General features: G+C 55.9%; 2 protein-coding genes across 3 annotated transcripts; both read right to left on the bottom strand.

Annotated features, from left to right (window-relative positions):
• Positions 1-1,413: 1,413 nt before the first annotated feature.
• On the bottom strand, positions 1,414-8,774 carry ZBTB48 (zinc finger and BTB domain containing 48). 2 transcript variants are annotated; one of them, XM_041772613.1, is made up of 11 exons: positions 8,638-8,774; positions 7,470-8,166; positions 6,740-6,981; positions 4,548-4,659; positions 3,849-3,941; positions 3,432-3,518; positions 3,133-3,287; positions 2,549-2,685; positions 2,312-2,476; positions 1,854-1,942; positions 1,414-1,767 (listed from the first exon to the last, which is right to left on the bottom strand). In XM_041772613.1, exons 2-11 carry the CDS (start codon positions 8,157-8,159, stop codon positions 1,471-1,473), a joined length of 2,067 nt encoding a protein of 688 aa, XP_041628547.1. In that variant the 5' UTR covers positions 8,160-8,166; positions 8,638-8,774; the 3' UTR covers positions 1,414-1,470. The 2 variants fall into 2 exon arrangements, with proteins under 2 accessions (XP_041628547.1, XP_041628548.1); XM_041772614.1 differs by having other exon boundaries at positions 7,470-8,162.
• Positions 8,775-9,082: 308 nt separating this feature from the next.
• TAS1R1 (taste 1 receptor member 1) lies at positions 9,083-18,456 on the bottom strand. Its single transcript, XM_041771971.1, has 6 exons — positions 18,135-18,456; positions 15,626-15,932; positions 12,221-12,982; positions 11,578-11,790; positions 11,148-11,268; positions 9,083-10,170 (listed from the first exon to the last, which is right to left on the bottom strand). The coding sequence occupies exons 1-6, from the start codon at positions 18,323-18,325 to the stop codon at positions 9,239-9,241; spliced, it is 2,526 nt and encodes an 841-aa protein (XP_041627905.1). The 5' UTR covers positions 18,326-18,456; the 3' UTR covers positions 9,083-9,238.
• Between the last annotated feature and the right edge of the window lie 736 nt (positions 18,457-19,192).

Here is a 19,192-nt window from a genome sequence, read left to right as displayed (position 1 = left end):
TCATGTCCTGGGCTAAAGACAGATGCTCAACCACTGAGCCACCCAGGCGTCCCCAGAGTTTATCTTTTTAGTAACTTGACTGAAGTAGGCCAGAGATGGGCATAGCCTGGGTGTCAGGTGTCCCTGAGTATGGTCTTGCCCTCTTAAGTGCCCCAGTGGCCATAGGGTAAAAGATGGATGGGTCCTGGTCTAAAACAGACGGTTGTCCTCATGCACTGGGAAGAATGTGGCACAGCACGAGGCTGGTGTCTCAGGACTGTCCCACTGACAGGATTTAGGCAGTGCCTGATGTCACTGCCTGGTTGAGTTTGCTCTGTGCCAAGCACTGAGCACCATGCTCTGGGTAGGGCAGTGTAAACTGCGTGCGGACTTTGGCACCCATCTCCTCCCCCTGAATCTAAGGGGACCTAGATTGGTCTGCCTGGACCAACACAACTTGGCAAAGGGGACACCGTGTGACTTGAGAGTGATGTCATATACAGGCCTCACAACTCCGGCCTGATGGAGCATCTGTTCCTGGGACCCAGCCAGCATGCTTGAGGCTGCATGTGGAGTGGGGCCCAGGTCCCCGGTGAGCACCATATTGCCAAGCACTGACCCCCACCCTCCCAGGGAAATCCTGGGTGCTTTGCCATGCAGCAGCAGGCTCTCATTCAGTCCTTGTCTGCAAAGTGTGTGCTGTTACTAATTCCATTAAAGATGAGGAAATGTAGCAATCATTTGCCTTAGGTCACGGCACTATAAATAAGGCTGAGAAGGAATCTGGGTGCCAGCACCCACACTCTTCCTCCGTGATATGGCACCCAGCCCTGCTGTCCCTGTGGCCAATGAACTCAGGGACCGGCAGGGCCTTCAGTCATTCTAAGCTTGGCCTTGCCTGAATTCCAGGCCCCTCGGACATGCAAAGCAAGTTAGGACCCACCCCCCCAGGGCAAGGATCCGGTCTGTGGTCCTCTGCCGGCCGGGGTCCAGAGCTTGCTTAACCACAAGCCCTCCCCTTGGGCTCCCAGGGGCACCTGCTGCACGCTAGGGAGGCAGAGCCAAGCAAGCAAGGTCATCAGGGACCCTGGCCCCTCAGCTCTGACTCCAGAGGCTTAGGGAAGAGTTCTACCCCCACTAGCTGGGAGCATCATGACTGTCAAACAGGAATGCCACTGACATCACTGGAAGATGCGTCCATCACTAGAATCACTGTTTGATTCTAGAACCCTGACAGGGACCAAAGATCGAGAGCACTGGGGCATCTCGCTCTGCTGTGGTCTCTGGACAAGGTGGGGAAGATGCTGGCTGAGCAGCACCTTGAGGTGCACAAATGGCCAGGCGAGGCACCATGTCTTCCAGACCACAGGATAGGAAAGCAGGACCCCCCTGGAGACCAGGTTACTGGGGAGCAACTGCCAGACAGCAACGGAGTCCAAACCACGTAGTTTATTGGGGGTCGGGGCCAAGGGGGCTCTGGTGGCAGGGTGGCTACGTGTCACAGTCCTCGGGGATGGCTGCTGTGATGATGAGTGAGGGCTCCATGACGCCCGGGCTCCCCAAGCTCTCTTCTGCACAGAGTCTCTGGCCAGGGAGCTGGGAGGCCAGGCTGCCCTGAGCCAGAGATGCCACAATGACCTCAGCAGAGCCCACCTCCAGCTCAGCGGGTGGCTGCAGCGCTACCACCACCATCTTCTCATCCTCAATGACCAGGTTCCGGAGCTTGCGCTGCCGTGGATTGTAGTTCTCCACTCGGTCGTGGATCTCCATGTGCCTCCGGAGGTGGGCCTAGGGGGCAAGGGGACTCAGGGCTGGGCAGGGAGGGAGCAGGGGGCCCAAGGGGGCAGGAGGCGGGACACTGGCCCCAGGCCTACCTGCCGGGTGAACTTGTAGCCACACTCTGTGCACTCGAACTTCCTGACCCCCTTGTGCCTTCTGACATGCACACGCAGCTGCTCCACGGCTGTGGGAGGGAAGGGATCCCGGCATCAAGAGAGGCAGACATGGGCAGATGGTGCCGGGATGAGAAGCAGTCCTGGGGTGTACAGGCCCCACCACTGCACAGGCCCCATCGGCTCCAGGGGTACCCTACCACAGGACCCTCTGCAGCTCCCACCCCCACTTTGTAGCAGCTCCGAGCTCCTGTCTAACACTCGGGAACAGAAGAGTCTCTGGTGAGAAAGTTGCACGCCAAGAAAGAGCACATGAAAGCCACCGCTACACCTGACCTCTGCCCTCAGAGATGCTCCAGCTCCGGTCAGCCGGGACACGGCTCACCCTCTGCTCCCCATGGGGCACACCCAGGGAAGCAGGAGGGATGAAGCCCAGGTACCTTTGAAGGTCTTCCCGCAGATTTGGCAGAAATGGGGCCGGCCCTCCTGGTGGCGGCTGGCCACGTGCCTCAGCAGGGGCCCCTTCTCCGTGAAGCGCTGTTCACAGAACTCACAGCTGAAGGGCCTCTCACCGGTGTGGGTGCGGTTGTGCTTGTCCAGGCTGGCTGCGGGGACAAGGCGAGGGCTCAGCCATCAGGCCTCGGCCCCAGGCCCAGGAGAAGAGGGGCGGGCCTCACCTTGGGTGCGGAAGGTCTTGCCACAGAGGTGGCACTGGAAGGGCTTCTCGCCTGTGTGCGTGCGCAGGTGCATGTTAAGATTGGCCTTCTGGGTGAAGGCATGGCTGCAGAACTCACAGACATATGGCCGCTCGTTCCTGTCCGGGCAGGGGACACAAGCAGAAACCATCACCAAGGGAAGCAGTTCCCTTTGCTCTGCGACAGCGGGAGGACGCCTGGCCCCAGAGCCTAGGAAACCATCTAGGCAGAAGCACACGGGCCGACGCGGCAGCTGGGCCCAAGCCGAAAGCGGCTGTGTGGCAGGAGGGCAGGGGCAGTGCCAGGAAAGGGGCACTAGCTCCATCCCAGAAGTCGCAGGACGCAAAGACCCTTGCAAGCACCTTAACCTCCAGTCCTCTCCCGCAGCCCCTCTGCCTGGCAAACGTCCTCCTCCCTCACGTGCCACTGCCACAGAGGCTACAGGTCCAGGACCCAGGCTGGAGGACGCCCTGTCCCAGGCAGGCCCAGGCAGACTCCGCCTTCCAGGCCCACTCACTGGCCAGCCGCCAGCAGCAGGGCCTGGGGAGTGACGGGCCAGGCCGCACCTGTGCTTGGCCTTGATGTGCATCTGCAGGCCGTTCCGGCTAGAGGCCCTGTGCCCACACTCCTCACACACGAACAGCTTCTCCCCACGGTGCTTGAAAGCCTCGTGCAGCTGCAGTTCCGTCCGTGACAGGAAGCACTTGGCACAGGTGGGACACTGTGGGGTAGACGGAGCAGGATCCGGGTGAGGACACAGAGGGGGCCCCCTGGTCCTCTGCATGGCAGAAACAATACGGCCTGCCTGGCTCCGACCACTGCCTCACAGCTGCCAGCTACCAGCCCAGCCCAGCGCAGCACTTACAGCATGGGGCTTGGGCGCTCCGTGTAGTTTGATCAGGTGGCTCTGCAGGTCCTTCTTCTGCATGAACTGCTGGGAGCACGAGGAGCACTGGAAAACAGGCCCAAGGTCACCTTTTAGGCCACCCACACCATAGCGGCAGGAACCCAAGGGCAGGGCCCCAGGACCTGGTGTGAAGGATGCTCCAGGGAGGGCCTCTGCTGCCATGTATACGAGGACACTAAGCCTCCCCTCCAGGGGAAGACACAAGGACCCAGAAAGGGCAAGTGGCCCCACCCAAAAGTAGGGGACACCAAGTGGAAAGGAAAGGCTGGGCCAGCAAGGAAGAGGCGCCCAACATCATCCCACATACAGGGCTTGGCAGGAGGGATCCTGGGGCTGCCCCTCTGCCTATGCCCCTGGGGACAGGCTGAGCCTGACCTTGTAGGGCATCTCCCCCGTGTGGGACACCATGTGGACCCGCAGCTCCATCCTCCGGCGGAAGGTCTCCTGGCACACGGAGCACGTGAAGACCTGGCAGTGTGAGGGGCAAGCAGGGCCGGCATCAGGGGGGGGCCTCTGCCTGCGACGGCAGCCTCTGCCCGGGCTTCCACTTGCTGCTGGGAGGAGTCTGCCCGAGGGGGGGGACGCTAGGGTGGGAGAGGGCAACACGTGACCTGCCTGCCCGGACCCTGACCATTGCTGAGCACTGCAAACCCACCATGCCAGGCTGGGGGCAAGGGCTGAGAGACCTCACCCACAGCCCCCACCCTGGCAACAGGCCCCTAGGAAGAGGAGGGTGAGCTTAGCTGGTCATGTCATATGGGCCAGCCAGTGGGGAGGGGAGGTGACCAGGTGGCCTTTCTCAGCAGCCACTCCCCACCGAGGCACCCTTTCTCCAGAGTCCAGGGGCCCATGCACGCAAGTCCAAAATGCCTCCCACAAAGTCCTTCCTAAGCTGGTCCCTTCTGCTCTCAGGACCAACGTCCCCACCTGTATGCCAGGGAGTAGACTCTGGTCTCCAAAGACACTCCAGCTCTCTTGGGTTTATAGTCCTAAGACAGTCTCCCCTCTCAGATGGCAGGAAGACAAAGGCCAGCGTGCCCCTGCCCACAATGTCCTGGGCCAACCCACAAGTACCTGTTCCGAGCGGTTCATGCAATTCCGGGCCTCATGCTCCAGGAGGTTCTCTTTCCGAAAGTAACACTTGCCACATTTGGGACACTCAAAGGGTTTCTCCCCAGTGTGTTTCCTGCCAGGAAAAGCCACAGAGGGTGTGGGGCCTGAGTGGGGCCCACCTCTCCCTCACCCAGTGCCACTCTGGCTCCCCCAGCAGCAGGCTGGGCTCCGCAGCAGAGAGAAGAGTAGCCCAAAGGCCTTCCATGGCTCCTGCATGGCTTGGTCAGGACTGGCTGATGATCCTGCACAGGTGCACCCAGAAACCCTCCTCCTTATGGGAGCCTGCACAGCTCCATCTGGAGGGGCCTCCCCAGAGCCACACGGGCCCGGCTGGCCAACATCTCTGCAAAAACAGAAATAATCCCTGGGTCCTGGCTCCCTGGAGAAGCCACCCAGTCTGTCTGAACTTCTGTGGGTTTTACCATCAAAACTATAGCCAGCCTCTGACCACTTGACCTTGCCTTCCACTGCTATCACCCAGTGCAGCCGGGCCATCCCTTGCACTGCTGCCCGAGCCTCCTACCTAGTGTCATACTCCACGCCTGCCTCCCAACAGATGTGAACTTTAGTAGCCAGAGGGGTCCTTACATATAGTCAGGCCTCCTCGCCTCTTTGTCCCAACCCTGCAATACTGCCCATTTCACCCTGAGAAAAGGTCAGGGACCTACAGGCATAGCCAGCCGGCCCCTTACCTCAGGACCTTGCTCCCCAGGGCTGGCCTCCCTGATGTTTGCCAACCCACTGGCTCACTCCAGAGTCTCTGCTCTGGCCCTCTTCAACCCACAACACTACCCTACAGCCATTCACTTGGTAAAATCCTCACCTCCTTTGAGTCTGCCCAAAATTGCTTTCTTTAAAACCGCAACCCGACCCCACCCTGAACTCCCCAACCTCTAGGGGAGGCTCTCCCCCTCCCTTCTTCTGAGGTGCTCCCATCTTCCACTGTAAAGCTGACATCTGTCAGTAACGTCTGCACGGCCCTGCTGAGAGGCAGGCTCCCTGAGTCTCTGCTCTATTTGCTAAGGTACCCCAAGCACCCAGAACAGTCTCGTCAGGCACCTGGCAGAACGGATGAGCTAAATGAACCTTGACCTCAGAACACCCGAGCGGCACCAGAACCACTCTTACAAGTTCTCAGAAACCAGTCATTTGTCTCACCCTCTGCCCCTCCATTGACTGTCCTCATCCCCTCCTAGTTCTCAGGACCAGTCCAACAGCCTGCAGCCCGATGTAGGGAGGGGACAGCGCCTACACCCCAGTCTCACGGTAGAGGAGCATCAGACAGAAGTGGACCATCCTAGGGTGCCTCCCACACTGGCACTTCCCCAGGCCCCCCTGGCCGCAGCTGCCCCAAAGCACGGTGAGCAAACATCACCCAGCAACAACTCCAATCAACCACTGCTGGCTTCCCAGAACGTCACACTGAAAAAGCATGTAGCCCAACCTGGCTTGGCAAGAAATCAGACTGATGACTTGGACTATGAAATGGCAGGTCTGGAAGGCATGTCACCTAGTTGCCACCTCTGGAGGCTTTGCAGGGACCTGGGGCAGTGCTGTCAAGAAAACTGTGACCACAGAAATGTTTGTCTGTCAACAGCCAGGGCCCACCTGTAACTAACTACTGAGCATCTGAGAAACTGAACTCATTTTTTCTTTGACTTTAAATTACCATAGCTTCATACAGCATCTCACTACCTTTTCGTATAATGCAGGCTTAACCATATAGTCCATTATGCTCCACTGATACCCTGAGGCTACTGGTTCCCCAAAATCACAAGAGGCACCACCCTAAAGACCGACATCTTGGCCCAAAGCCCACATTGCCCAAGGTCGGGCCTCATCCACAGCACGGGGCTATGGGTTTCTCCCATCCCCTTGCCAGAAAGCAGCTAGAGGTCAAGGTCCATACTGGGTGGAACTTATTGACAAGGTGTCCAGAAACCCATTTAGAGGGCTCAAAGTAGGAGAGGGAGGAAGAGGGTCAGGTCCCTCCCAAGGCCTCATCCCTGATGATGAGAGGCAAGTCAATATCAGGCACTCAATGAGTCGGTGATGAAGCCCCCAGTCCCCACATGGCCCAGAAGAAAGGTATGCAGGCCCTTCCCCCAATGAAATAGCGGACAGGAAAAGAAAATAGAAAAACAGACCGTTACCTGTTGTGCACTTTTAGGTAATATTTGCTGAGAAACTTTTTATGACATGTGGGGCATTCAACTGGCACCGCTGTACCTTTTCTGTTCTCAGCGGGCTCGGCTGCCAGGGCACCTGCACTCAGGGCTGGCTCAGCAGCACACGGCTTTCTGATCATGTTTGATTTCCTCCTGGCTGGCAACGTCTCAGTCTCTGAAACGTAATCACCATCCCCGTCGTCCTCAACTTGAACCACCACTTCCCACTAGAGCAGAAAAGGCAGCAGGAAGCGAGGTCACCAAATTTATTAGCAGGAGTTCTGGGGACAGATGTATAGGGCATCCTGCTTCATCCAGTTCCATCCCAAGACCCAACCCACACACATCCCCAGATGATTCCCTTTCTCTGTGATTATTCCCATCAGGGTCCTAGGGCACGCCACAACGGAATCTTGGATGTGGAGGGCGGTGGCTCTATCTGTGGGGAGCTGAGGCTTGGCTGGATTTCAGCACCCGTAAGAAACACCAGTAACCACGAGGCCAGCTACCCAACCCCAAGGAACTGCCAATCCTGGATTCACAGAAAGCTCAGCCTGAGACTGCAGGATGCAGTCAGATTCCTAGGTTTGGAGAAAAACCTATTCCAAACCCACATAACAAAGATTCCATCTTGGGGTCCAGATTATCCCAGAAAAGTGTCAATCTCTATCCCCTGACTCCCACCTCCCCATTCCCAGCACCCTGGGCACAGTACCTCATTATTCCCGCCCTGCAGCTGGACACCTTCAGCCTCAAAGGGCCTTGGGGGCACTTTGCAATCCTCAGGCTCCTTGTCCTCTGGGGGACAGAGCTTCAAGGCCTGCTTGAGTTTCCCACGGTGGAAGGATGGGCTCTCACTCTGGGCAGGGAGACCAAGCTGAGGCCTGTCGGGGCTGTGACTGCCACTGATCTCCTGGTCCCTAGGGACCTGACCCAGCATCTTTGAAACTTCCTCTTCCTCCAAGCCTGCTGGCTCCTTGAGGTGGCTGTTCACACTCAGGGACACAGGTTTCCCCAGCCCACTCTGGCCACTCGGTGCCTGCCCCACTGGGGTTTTGGGCTTGAAACTCTGGCACAGCTCCACAGCCTCTGGCACTCGCAACTCCCTGGCTGCCAAGAGCACCTGATCCCGGTTTCCTGAGGTGAGAGCAAGGTGACCAGTATAGAAAAAGTCCAACAGGAGACCAAAGATCTCAGCGAAGCCAGCAGGGAGAACAACACTGCCCCCTGAGCCATCCCCATAGAGGCTCTGGAAGAAGTGGCTGCAGCAGGCAAGGACACTCCAGTGTGCCTTGAACACCAGGCCCCCCACGTCCAGGGTGGCGTCGCAGTACTGGCCCTTTTCCCGCTGCTTGTTGAGCTCCTGGAGGACCCTCACGCTGTGCTGGATGAAGGAGCCGTCCATGATCTGTCTGGAGGAGAGGAAGGCAGAAGTGACATCCAGGCCAGTCCTACCCAGGAGCAGCAAGGGAAAGACCCTGGACTGGGGGAAGAGACTCCACTCAGTCACATTTATCTCAACGAGGGCTTGGGGCAAGGTGAGAGGGTGCCAGCTTGAGCCAGGAGGGCACCGAGCGCCTCCCCGGGGGTGGGGGCCAGGTGAGCGGCACACACTGGGTGAGCGGAAGAACGGCTTGGCAGGGGACAGGGTCGTGAGGAAGTGCTGGTGGAAGGAATCAGTGTGGGAAGAGGGACGGACGATCAGCACGAGCTGGCCGGCCTTGCACGGCGAGAAGACCCGCGGCAGGGCAGAGCTGCGGGTGCGGACAGCGGAGCAGAACCCACGCCGCGCCCACACATCCCGGACCACCGGGCGGAAGGCGTCCACGGCGGCCCGCAGCCCTTCCCTCCCTCGCCACCGCCCCCTCCCGCGGCCTCCTCACCCGGGTCTGGGGTCCCGGTGTCGGCCCCACCGACCCTGGACCTCGTCGTCTCCACAGCCCCCCTGCCCAACTGCCCGGGCCGTACGTGCCCCGCCGGCCGTACGGAGACGCAGCCGTCTCCGCCGCCGCCGCCGCCGCCGCCGGACGTGACGTCAAGGCGCGCCGGAAGGGGCGAAAGCCTGGGAGGTGCTGGACTTCTGGCTCCGCCCTCAAGGGCGTGGCCAGGCAGAGAACGGCCAATGGGATGGGGAGAGGGGTCCAGGCCCAGTGTGCTCGGCGGTCGGCTCGGCTCTCGATGTTGCTTAGCAACGCCAAGCTGGGCGACGGCTAGTTGCGGGGCTAGGGGGTTCCGGGTTCCGGCTGCGGTTGGCCCCCGCGGCGCCCTCAGCCTGCTGGAGGCCGCGCCCCACCCTGGCCCCAGACAGCAAGCGCAGCCAGGACGCACGTTTCAGCGCTTTATTGGCAGAGCCGGGGAGCTCGGGGAGGCCTCCGGCGAGCTTACACTCCCCGAGCCCAAACTGAAGAGTCCAAAGGCCTCCGGGACAGCGCAGGGCGTGCGCGCCACGCTTGACCCTCGGCCCTCGGGACAGGGGAGGCGGGGTCAGGTGGAGCCGCAGCGCCTCGTGTAGTCCTGGATGGAGGCCTGGAAGTGCTCGGTGCTGTTGAGATCTGGGCGGCACAGGATCACGTAGCACTTGGGGAGGAAATAACCGCTGAAGCCACTGCTCAGGCTGCTCAGCGCTGCCAGCACGTTGACCGCCGGCAGGTATTTGCCCTGGTAGACGCTGGCTGTGGTGAAAAAGCCAATCCAGGACACGAAGTTGAGGAGCAGACTGAAGGTGACGCATTTGGCCTCGTTGTAGTTCTCCGGCAGGTCCTTACCCAGGTAGCTGCAGGCAAAGGCGCTGACGGACAGCAGGCCGTTGTAGGCAAAGGCCACCATGAAGCCCGGGGAGTTGGCCTCTGTGCAGTCAAGCACCACCAGCTGAGGGAAACGCTGGTAGTCCCTGGTGGGCAACGGGGTCCACACCGCAAGCCAAGTTACACAGATGAGCAACTGGGCCATGGAGCTGATCACCACAAAGAGGCGGGGACCATGGTTTTGGACCCAGGCCTGGTAGAAGGTGGGTACCTTGGCAGAAAACTTGAAGATGAAGACCAGTTGGAAGGAGCGGATTGTCAGGCAGGACAGGAAGATAGCAAAGCCAAGGGCAAAGAGGCCTTGGCGCAACAAGCATGTGGCCAGGGTGGGCTCCCCGAAAAAGCCATAGAGCCCACAGCTGCCCCCTGCCAGGGAGCCCAGCATAAAGAAGCACAGCCTGCCCCCAGCTGACCTCACCACCGGGGTGTCTAAGTGCCAGGCAAACAGGCCAGCAGTCCCAGCCACCAGCAGCAACAGCAGCGTATTAGCTGCCAGCAGCACCCAAGAGATAGGCTCATGCCAAGTCAAGAACACCACAGTGCGTAGGAAGCAGGATTCACTTCCCTCAGGTGCCCACTCTTCTTTCCCACAAGGCTGGCAACTGTGGAGGTCTGGAAGGAAAGGCGGAGGGGACTCCTAAGGGCTAGTGGAGCAGTTCAGGAATGAGGAAGGGAGACCACATTGATCTGCAGAGTGCTGCGAGGGAGATACCACAGGAGCTGGAGATGGGGGGTAGCCCTGAGTGGGGTCCTGAGGCCATGTGTTTCCTCAAGATGCCTGTGTGAATTAGATTCTGGAGACCCTTGGGTAGGTTCTGTATGGCTCGTGATCCCAGAAGGGGCTTGCAAACCAAGAGGTACCTAGGGAGGGCTTTACTCTGGTTGCTCTGCCCACCTGCCAGTGAGGCTATGATGCAATAGGAGCAGCTAGCTCCAAAGGAAGGGCATTTTCTTCTCTCCCCAGCACTTCCGTGCTAAAATCCACCTAGCCAAATCCGCCTTCCTGTGCTGCCACTCTCTGGTTCTCTGACTCTGAGAACAGAAGAGATGCGTTCCCATGCCCATAGAGATCATAAAAGGAAAAGAATGTGGCTCATGGTGTCCAACTCTAGGCTGAGCCCTTAGTTGCCTTAATTTGCTCTCTGATCTTGGCCTTGCATCACTGGGTATAGTATGCTGTTTTTTCAGCTGCAGATACAGTATCTTCATTCAGGCCAAGCTGTTCAGGTGCTAGCTACAGCATGGGCAATAGAAGGGACTTCACACAGATAGCAGGGAAGGGTACAAGGGAACGTAGCTACCTCTGCTTGCATAAAGAGGTTGAATTTAGGATAAAATTGTGCCTGTATGAATGGGGCTGGGAGCTCTCTAGTAAAAGACATAGTGGGTCTGAGGATTTTAACAGGTTGTTTCTTTCTGCTTCCTCAGAATTCAGTCTGGTGACAGGTATTCTTCAGCCTATACCTAACTAGCAGTGAAGCGAGCAAGGCCCTGGTTCTGTGCATTTGTGGCCTGAGGGAGAGCCCCTCTTCTGCTGTACAGACCCTAGGAGTGCCAAGTCCTTCACCCACACTCACTTGATCACTCACCACTCTTGTTGAGGAAGGTGCCGGCCTCACAGGGCACACACTCAAAGCAACAGTGGTAGAAACCCACAACTACTCGCTGGTGCCCTTCAAGACAGTTGCTGGAGCATACAGACTCAGGCACCTGCAAGAAGCCACAGGTGTTCTGTAACCACATGGCCAAGTCAAGGAATACTCACAGATGGAATGGGAAATAGTCTCTGTGCATCTGCCTTCACAGCTCACTCCCAGAGCAGAACCCCTGGTTTTATAAACCAGCGCAGCAGGCCATCTGGGTGCTGCCTGTGGGGCTTCCCCAGCAGGGCTGGATAGAGGCATTTTGGCCTGGTACCTGGGATCTCCCTCCTGCTCTGTGTAAGCTATGTCAACAGTATCCTTGGGCTTCAGGCTGCTCATAAAGCAGTCATCTGGTAAGTGACCATGTCTCTATTACCTGGTTGTCCTCTCCGTGCCACCGGATTTTGGTTTTATTTATGTCCAGCTGAACTGGAGGCCACGTGGAGGAGCCGATGACCCTGAAGGTCCACTTGGGACCACTCCAGTCCCAGGCAATTATGTCATAGCCACTGAGAGGGTCCCCGTTGTCATTAAATATCATAGTGTCCTCGTGTAGAAGGAAATTCACCTTGCGGATCTGCTCTAGAAGCTGAAATACACAGGGATCAGGGAGCTGCCCTAGATGGCAAATGTTGCTCCTCCTCAACCCACCCAGACCTGGAAGGATCAGGAATCAAGTGCCTGGGGCCTTATGCTTCTATTTGGGTGGTTTCAGGCCATCTGGAAATTCAGAGCCCTCCTTCCCCTCCAAGGAAACCCCTCAACCCTCCCAACCAGCCTTCTGAGAGGAAGTTTCTAACAAAGGACCCCTTTACAGTGATTTTTAGTCCTGGATATGAAGCATGGTGAGTGGGAGGGGCTGAGGTTCAGAGAATTGAAGCTGAGGTTCAGAGGGGATCAGCCCTCTGGTCAATGGCCTTTGTCCTCTGCCCCCAACACTTAGTTGGGCACAGAGTGATCACTCTGGTTTCCTCAGGAAAGCACCGTGTTTCAGGGTGCCAGGGGTAGGGCCACCTTACCTGCCAGGGGTAGACTCGGTCCCTGGAACAGGCTCCAGAGGCACAGCCCAGGAGCTGGTGGAGGCCATGGGCTGCTGCATAGACAGCCCGGTAGGCATTGTAGGCAGAGCTCATGGAGAACGCTCCGAGTGTGGGCATCTGCTGTACTGTGAAAGCTCGGCACTCTCTGCAGAGTTGGTTGCTGCTGCACCAGGAGTCCCTGGAGCAAGGCCTATGTGCTGCCTTCTTTGCCCGTACGTAGGCCTCTTCAAACTCCTTCAGACCAGGGACAAGCTTCTGCTGGATGGCCACGCCCAACACTGTGCCAATGCCCCAGATCCTGGGCAGGCTGCTAATATGTCTGGAGATGGCCCAGTCTTCTGAAGCGATCCACACCTTGGCAGTCAGCTTGGCCAGGACCACGGACTCGAAGAACACCCTGGCCAGCTGCCTGCTGGAGAAAACGACCACAACAGTGGTCCTCGCTCGGTCCAGGTGGTACATCATGCTCTGCATCCTTTCATTACCCGGCTGGGCAGAGAAGGGTATGATGTCCTTGAAGGCAATGCAGATGCCCTGCTGGGTGGCCTGCTCCTCCAGTGCCTGCACCCCCAGCTGCCCATAGTCGCCGTCGCTGCCCACCAATGAGATCCAGACCCACCCAAACCTCTGCAGCAGTAGCACCATGATCTCCACCTGGTACTTATCGCTGGGGATAGTGCGCAGAAACGAGGGGTAATACCGCTTCACTCCAAGCATCACACTGCTGGCCTCGTAGCTGATCTGCGGGGGTTCAGTTCAGCAAGTTCAGTGGCATCAGTCTCAATCAGGGCCCCCAAGTGCTGGCCCTGTTCTGGGCACCGGGACCCAGGGATGAGGGACAATGGTCCCTGCCCTGGTTCTCAAGGAGAGCTCTAGTGGACATAGGAGGCTGACGAGTAACATGCGGAAAAGAGGCAGAAACCCAAGGAGGAAGTTCTGAGAGAAGTAAAGGAAGGGAACAAAAGCTGCACACAGTGAGTGAAATGACCCAAGAGGTTGGATGCCAGAAGAAGGAGCACAAAAGTAGGTATGTAGTTAGGCCAAGGGGGCCTTAACTGTCAGGCTAAGATACTTGGTCTTTATCTGTAGGTCATTGGGAGCCCCTAAATATTTACGCAGAGAAGTGATATATTCAGACTTGTGTTTTAGGAGTGTATCTCTCATTTCAATGAGGAACATGTTAGAAAAGGCTCAAAACCAGAGTCAGGGAGAACCCCTAGAAGGCTGATGGGATCGTCTAGATGAGAGCGCTTGGTGGTCTGAGTTAGAGCTGTGGCAGTGGTGATGAAGAAGAGGGGATGGACCTGGCAGCATTTAGAGGGTAGAAGCAGAGGGCATGGTGATGGGCTAACTATGGGGGTGTGGGACAGAGGAATTTGGGTAGGCCTGTTGGGTTCCTGGCTTGAGTAGAGATGGTCACTCTTTAGGCAGGTGGGCAAGAAGGGGGATGCAGGAAGAAAAGAAGCTCTAGTTGTATAGGGAGGTAAGCTCAGTTTGGGGCCTGTGGGTCCATGAAGTGGAGACCCTAGATGAGCATCCAGAAATGAGGCTCAGTGCTTAGAACTCAGGACAGAAGGGATGCTTGGGTGGCTTAGTGGTTGAGTGTCTGCCTTCGGTTCAGGACATGATCTCGGAGTTCTGGAATCGAGTCCTACATCGGGCTCCTGCATGGAGCCTGCTTCTCCTCCCTCTGCCTATGTCTCTGCCTCTCTCTGTGTCTCTCATGAATAAATAAATTTTTTTAAAATTTATTTATGATAGTCAGAGAGAGAGAGAGAGAGAGAGAGAGAGGCAGAGACACAGGCAGAGGGAGAAGCAGGCTCCATGCACCGGGAGCCTGATGTGGGATTCGATCCCGGGTCTCCAGGATCGCGCCCTGGGCCAAAGGCAGGCGCCAAACCGCTGCGCCACCCAGGGATCCCTCTCATGAATAAATAAATAAAATCTTAAAAAAAAAAAAACAAAACACAACTCAGGACAGAAGCTAGAGAACAGGAAATTGAGCCATGGGGCCCATGGCTTGTGTAGGGGTTCTGAATAAATTGCCTCAAGATATGCCACTTTGTCTTGTGGGTTAATTTCCAATTGGAAATAATTAAGGTACAACAAACTCAAGAAAAAAAACTTTGACCTTTCCCCTAACTGCCAAAAAGAATTTAGTTAGCTGAACTGCTCTAGGTGAGGGAGCTGTCACCATAGGTAACCGCATTATAATATATAATAGGAACTAGATATGGTGGGCAGCGGGATCTTAGCAAAGTCTGATTTGTTGAAATTCTTCTCTATGTTCCATTGTTCCTGGATGGCCCAGCAAACATTTGTTTACTAAGCATTTACTTTCTTTTCTCTTCCTGCGAATTGTCTTCCTCTCCTTTGAAGTCCCAGACCCCAACCAGTTTCTCCTTGGTTCAGAATAGCAATTAAGCCCCATTTCTGCCTGTCTTTGAACCTCTCATGTTTTTATGGATTCCCTATACATGTAAAACTTTGACTTTCTCCTATTAATCTGTCTCATGTCAATTTAATGTTCAGACCAGCCAGAAGAATCCTGAAGAGTAGAGTAAAATTTTTACTCCCAACACCTGCCTAGGAAAGGGAGCATCCAGCACTCTGGGAATCATCCACCTTTTCAGGAGAGTCTAAAGGAAACTGAGGAGGAGGGGGAGGTGCCACAAGTGAGAGAGGGCAGGTCATAAGGAGGGGGAGGTGCCATAAGTGAGAGAGGCCCTCCAGATCACAAGAGCAAGTGGTGGCAGCTGGGGCCGGGGGCTGAGAAGCGAATGACAAGAGGGAGAAGCAAACGAAGCTAGTGAGCTCTGCAGATAAGTTTCCACAGAAAGAGGGCAGAGGGAGACCCATGCTGGGAACAGAGATGCCTGGAAGATGGAGGGGGTAAGGCCAGGAGAGGTGGAGGAGGAAGCAGGAGAGGCTGACAAGCAGAGGAGAGCATGAGGCCCAGGGGGGCAGCACCCTGAGTGGGGGACCAAACCTCTAGGCCTGACCTGGGAGGGAGGGAAGGAAGCCAGGAAGGAAGGAGGGCCTGGGAGAAGTAGAGAGGTTCATGGGGGTAGGAAACAAAGAGTGTTCCATCCTTCACAAAGAGATGGAATGTTGGGAGGAGTAAAGGGCAGCAGTTTCAGAGAATGGGTTTTCTCAGGAGCATTGAGGCCAGGGGTCTGGATGCAGCACCTGGGGGGAAGAAATGCTGGAGTGCAGATTGCGATGGGGCAGGGCCTCCCGCAATGTGACTAATGAGCAGTGATCACCCAGGAGATCCAGGGACCCAGACTGGCCTGGGGGCCCAGCAGTTCATGCCCACCACCCCTAGCCCACACTGGACTTGACAGAAGGGGAGACGGACACCCTGTCAGGGCACCAGCTTACCACAGGCACCAGAAACGGGCTCAGCAGGGCTGCAGCAGTGGCAGCATGGTTGGTGGTGTCAGGTCCAATCACCGCCAGGGCAGCCGGGGAATAGTGGGAAGGGTCTGCTTGGATCTCTATGTGATGTGTCCCCAGCGTGGAGAGTACATTGAGTGTGGCGTACACATTGGCTGACTCTGAGCACACGTCATACAGCTGGTACCCCAGGGTGACATTAGGCAGCAGTGTTGTGGAGTTGTTGATCTCCTCAATGCCAAACCGCATGGCCTGAAAGAGGTGGTAGCCATGGCCATTGAAGCTGTTGGGCCTGTAGAGAAAGCCAAGCTGAGAGCTGAGAAGGGCAAGGCCTTGCCAAAACCCTCTTTGGGGGGTAGAGAGGAAACTCTGAGGTCATCTGTCCAGTCCCCTACAACCATGACTTCAATGTGGGCCCTGTACCATACACACAGTTGTGTTAATAGGCCTTTGCAGGGGTTGGGATGGGGAACAAGTTGGAGGAACGACATACCATGCCTCCCCAGATAAGCATATTAGCATTGAAAGGCTGATGAAGGGATCCCTGGGTGGCACAGCGGTTTAGCGCCTGCCTTTGGCCCGGGGCGCGATCCTGGAGACCCGGGATCGAATCCCACGTCGGGCTCCCAGTGCATGGAGCCTGCTTCTCCCTCTGCCTATGTCTCTGCCCCTCTCTCTCTCTCTCTGTGTGTGACTATCATAAATAAATTTAAAAAATTAAAAAAAAAAGAATTTAAAAAAAAAAAAGAAAGGCTGATGAAGTCCTGTATCAGAGACACGTGCTGTATTAATCAAGGTTCTCTAGAGAAACAGAACCAACTGGACATATATGTAGAGAGGTTATTTTAAGGAAATAGCTCGTATGATTGTGGGGCTGGCAAGTCTGATGTTTGCAGGGCAGGTTAGAAATTCCCTTAATGGTAGATGCTGCAGTCTTGAGTCTGAAGGCAGAATTCCTTCCTTTTTAGGGGACCTCAGTCTTTTCTCTTAAGGTCTTCAACTGATTGGATGAGGCCCACCCACACAATGGAAGGCAATCTGCTTTACTCACCCGTCGATTTATTTTTTTAAAGATTTTATTTATTAGATACACAGATTGAGAGAGAGAAAGAGAGAGGCAGAGAGACAGGCAGAGGGAGAAGCAGGCTCCATGCAGGGAGCCTGACGTGGGACTCGATCCTGGGTCTCCAGGATCGTGCCCTGGGCCAAAGGCAGGTGCCAAACCGCTGCGCCACCCAGGGATCCCATCACCTGTCGATTTAAATGTTAACCTTCACAGCAACATCTAGACTGGTGTTTGGCCAAACAACTGAATACTATACCCTAGTCAGGCTAACACATAAAGTTAGCCACACACCTGTTTAACCTTGTTTAGCTAATGCTACTCACCAGGACACTCATGAATGGGGTGAGGGCCTGTGTTCCTCCCTACCTCTTGGGAACTGCTAGCTGGATCCCAACAGGGGCATGGTTCAGCTCTGCTTAAAGAGTGTGCAAGCACATTTCACTTTCCAACCTCTCTGCTTGAAGGGTCTTCCATCATTCTATCACTTCTGTCCTCGAGTCCCTTGGAGGAAACTCAGTGAGTGCCTCCCACCATGACACCTTCAGAAGTGGGTATCCATGTGTCTCCTCTTCCCCAAATCTTCTCTTCCCAGCTCCTATCTGTATCTCTTTGGCCAGTCTTCACGCACTAGGCTTTCCAGAATCTTCCTGTGTGACAGATGTGCTTCATGTTTAAGGCATCTGCCACTGGGTCTCGATCCAGCCTCATGCCTCCCAGATCTTAGACTTGCACAGATACCACTCGTCTTCTTCTTCTTCTTTTTTTTTTTTTTAAGATTTTATTTATTCATAGAGACACAGAGAGAGAGAGAGAGAGAGAAGCAGGCTCCATGCAGAGAGCCTGACGTGGGACTCGATCCAGGGTCTCCAGGATCACACCCTGGGCTGCAGGCAGCGCTAAACCCCTGTGCCACCGGGGCTGCCCACCACTCGTCTTCTTCTTTTTTTTTTTTTTTTTTTTTTTTACCACTCGTCTTCTTTAGGAGAAAAGCAGATGCTTTTCTCTACCAAGACCGTCGACTTGATGAAGGCAAGGCACCAATCTAAAGAATCTTTGCTAAACTAAAGCATCTACTGCTGTGTGCCTTCCATTTACCCTGCATGGAAAACCACACTCACCATCGGGAGACCCAGAGAGGAATAGGGAGGACACGGAAGCAGGGAAAAGCCATGATTGCTTAACCTTTGCTGCCTACTTATGTCACAAATCCTGGATCAACTGGAATGGGATTACAATACAAAGCACTCTAATAGTGAAGACAAAATAACATATTATAAAGTGGAACCTGAGCAGAAGTGCCAGGGAAGGTCCAGCCAGGGCTTGAAGGTAGTGACCTAGGAGGGGGAGGGACTGGAGATAGTTCAGGAGGCGGCCCCAGAGGCAGTAAGGGCAGGCAGAGGTCCTTCTAGGCACAGGCCCCTCACTCACCTGTCACAGAGGGTCACCATGGGCCTGCGTCTCACCCCGACACAGTCAGAGTGCAGAGGGAACAGACCTGCAAGTAGGTAATCCCCAGGGAGGCTGAAATCAGGAGATGACTCTGTGTTGTGGCAGCTGAGGGCCCAGCAGCAGGAGAGGGAGAGCTGCAAGCTGACCAGGTGAGCTGCCAGGAGTGACATGCTGGCCACACAGTCCTGTGCCTGGCATGGCCGAGCAGAGCCCTCTGACCAGGTTGGCCGTTTAAATAGAATAGGTGGCAGCTGCCCAGATGCTTCCCAACTTCATGCTTGTGCCAGGGGTGGGGCTGAAATCCAGTTGTAGGAACCTGGCTGCTTGCCGTGGCCTTCTGGGCCTGTGGTCCTGCTCAGGAACTCAGCAGGGGGAAAGAACAGATGCAAACCAGTGGCAGCCACTGACCCTTCCTCTGCATGGTTGTGGCTTCTGTTCTTGCTCTGGTGCCTGTGGCTTCTTCACCTGGCTCAGAAAGGGAGCCCCCCCGCCCCACCCCCCACCCCCGACCCTGGGGCGCCTGGCTGGCTCAGTGGACTGAGCAGCTGACTCCATCTTGGCTCAGGTCTTGACCTCAGGGTCTTGAGTGAAAGCCCAGCGCTGGGCTCCAACCTGGGCGTGGAGTCTCCTTAAAAGAAAGAAAGGGAGCCCTGGCATTTTGGGGGACAGTGGTCAGAGAAAGGAGGCAGGGACACAGCTTCTCCAGGGGATAGAAGGTGGAGGGAGCTGTGGGTTTCAGAACCTTTTACTTGGGCCTCAGTTTACCAAATGAGACATGGCTTTGAGTTGATGTGGTCCCAGTCCTCAGTTTTCTGACACTGAAATTTTGAGTGAATCATTGTGGGTTTGTCTTGTTATCCAGGGTGGCTCCCTTCAACTCAAAGACAACTGCATGCAAACACAGTATGCAAACAGACCGGTTTTGCTTAAACTGCCAATCCTGGGTCTTTTTCTGCAAGAAAAAAAAATTCCAAGTGGATTTCCGGAGAGGTGGCCCAGGACTCACGGTGGGGTATCTGGCCCGGGTGGGGCTTTTG

The sequence above is a fragment of the Vulpes lagopus genome, chromosome 10, assembly GCF_018345385.1.
Source record: "Vulpes lagopus strain Blue_001 chromosome 10, ASM1834538v1, whole genome shotgun sequence".
NCBI lineage: Eukaryota > Metazoa > Chordata > Mammalia > Carnivora > Canidae > Vulpes > Vulpes lagopus.
The sequence above is the reverse complement of the archived record's forward strand: the minus strand, read 5'-3'. Positions and strand labels throughout refer to the sequence as shown.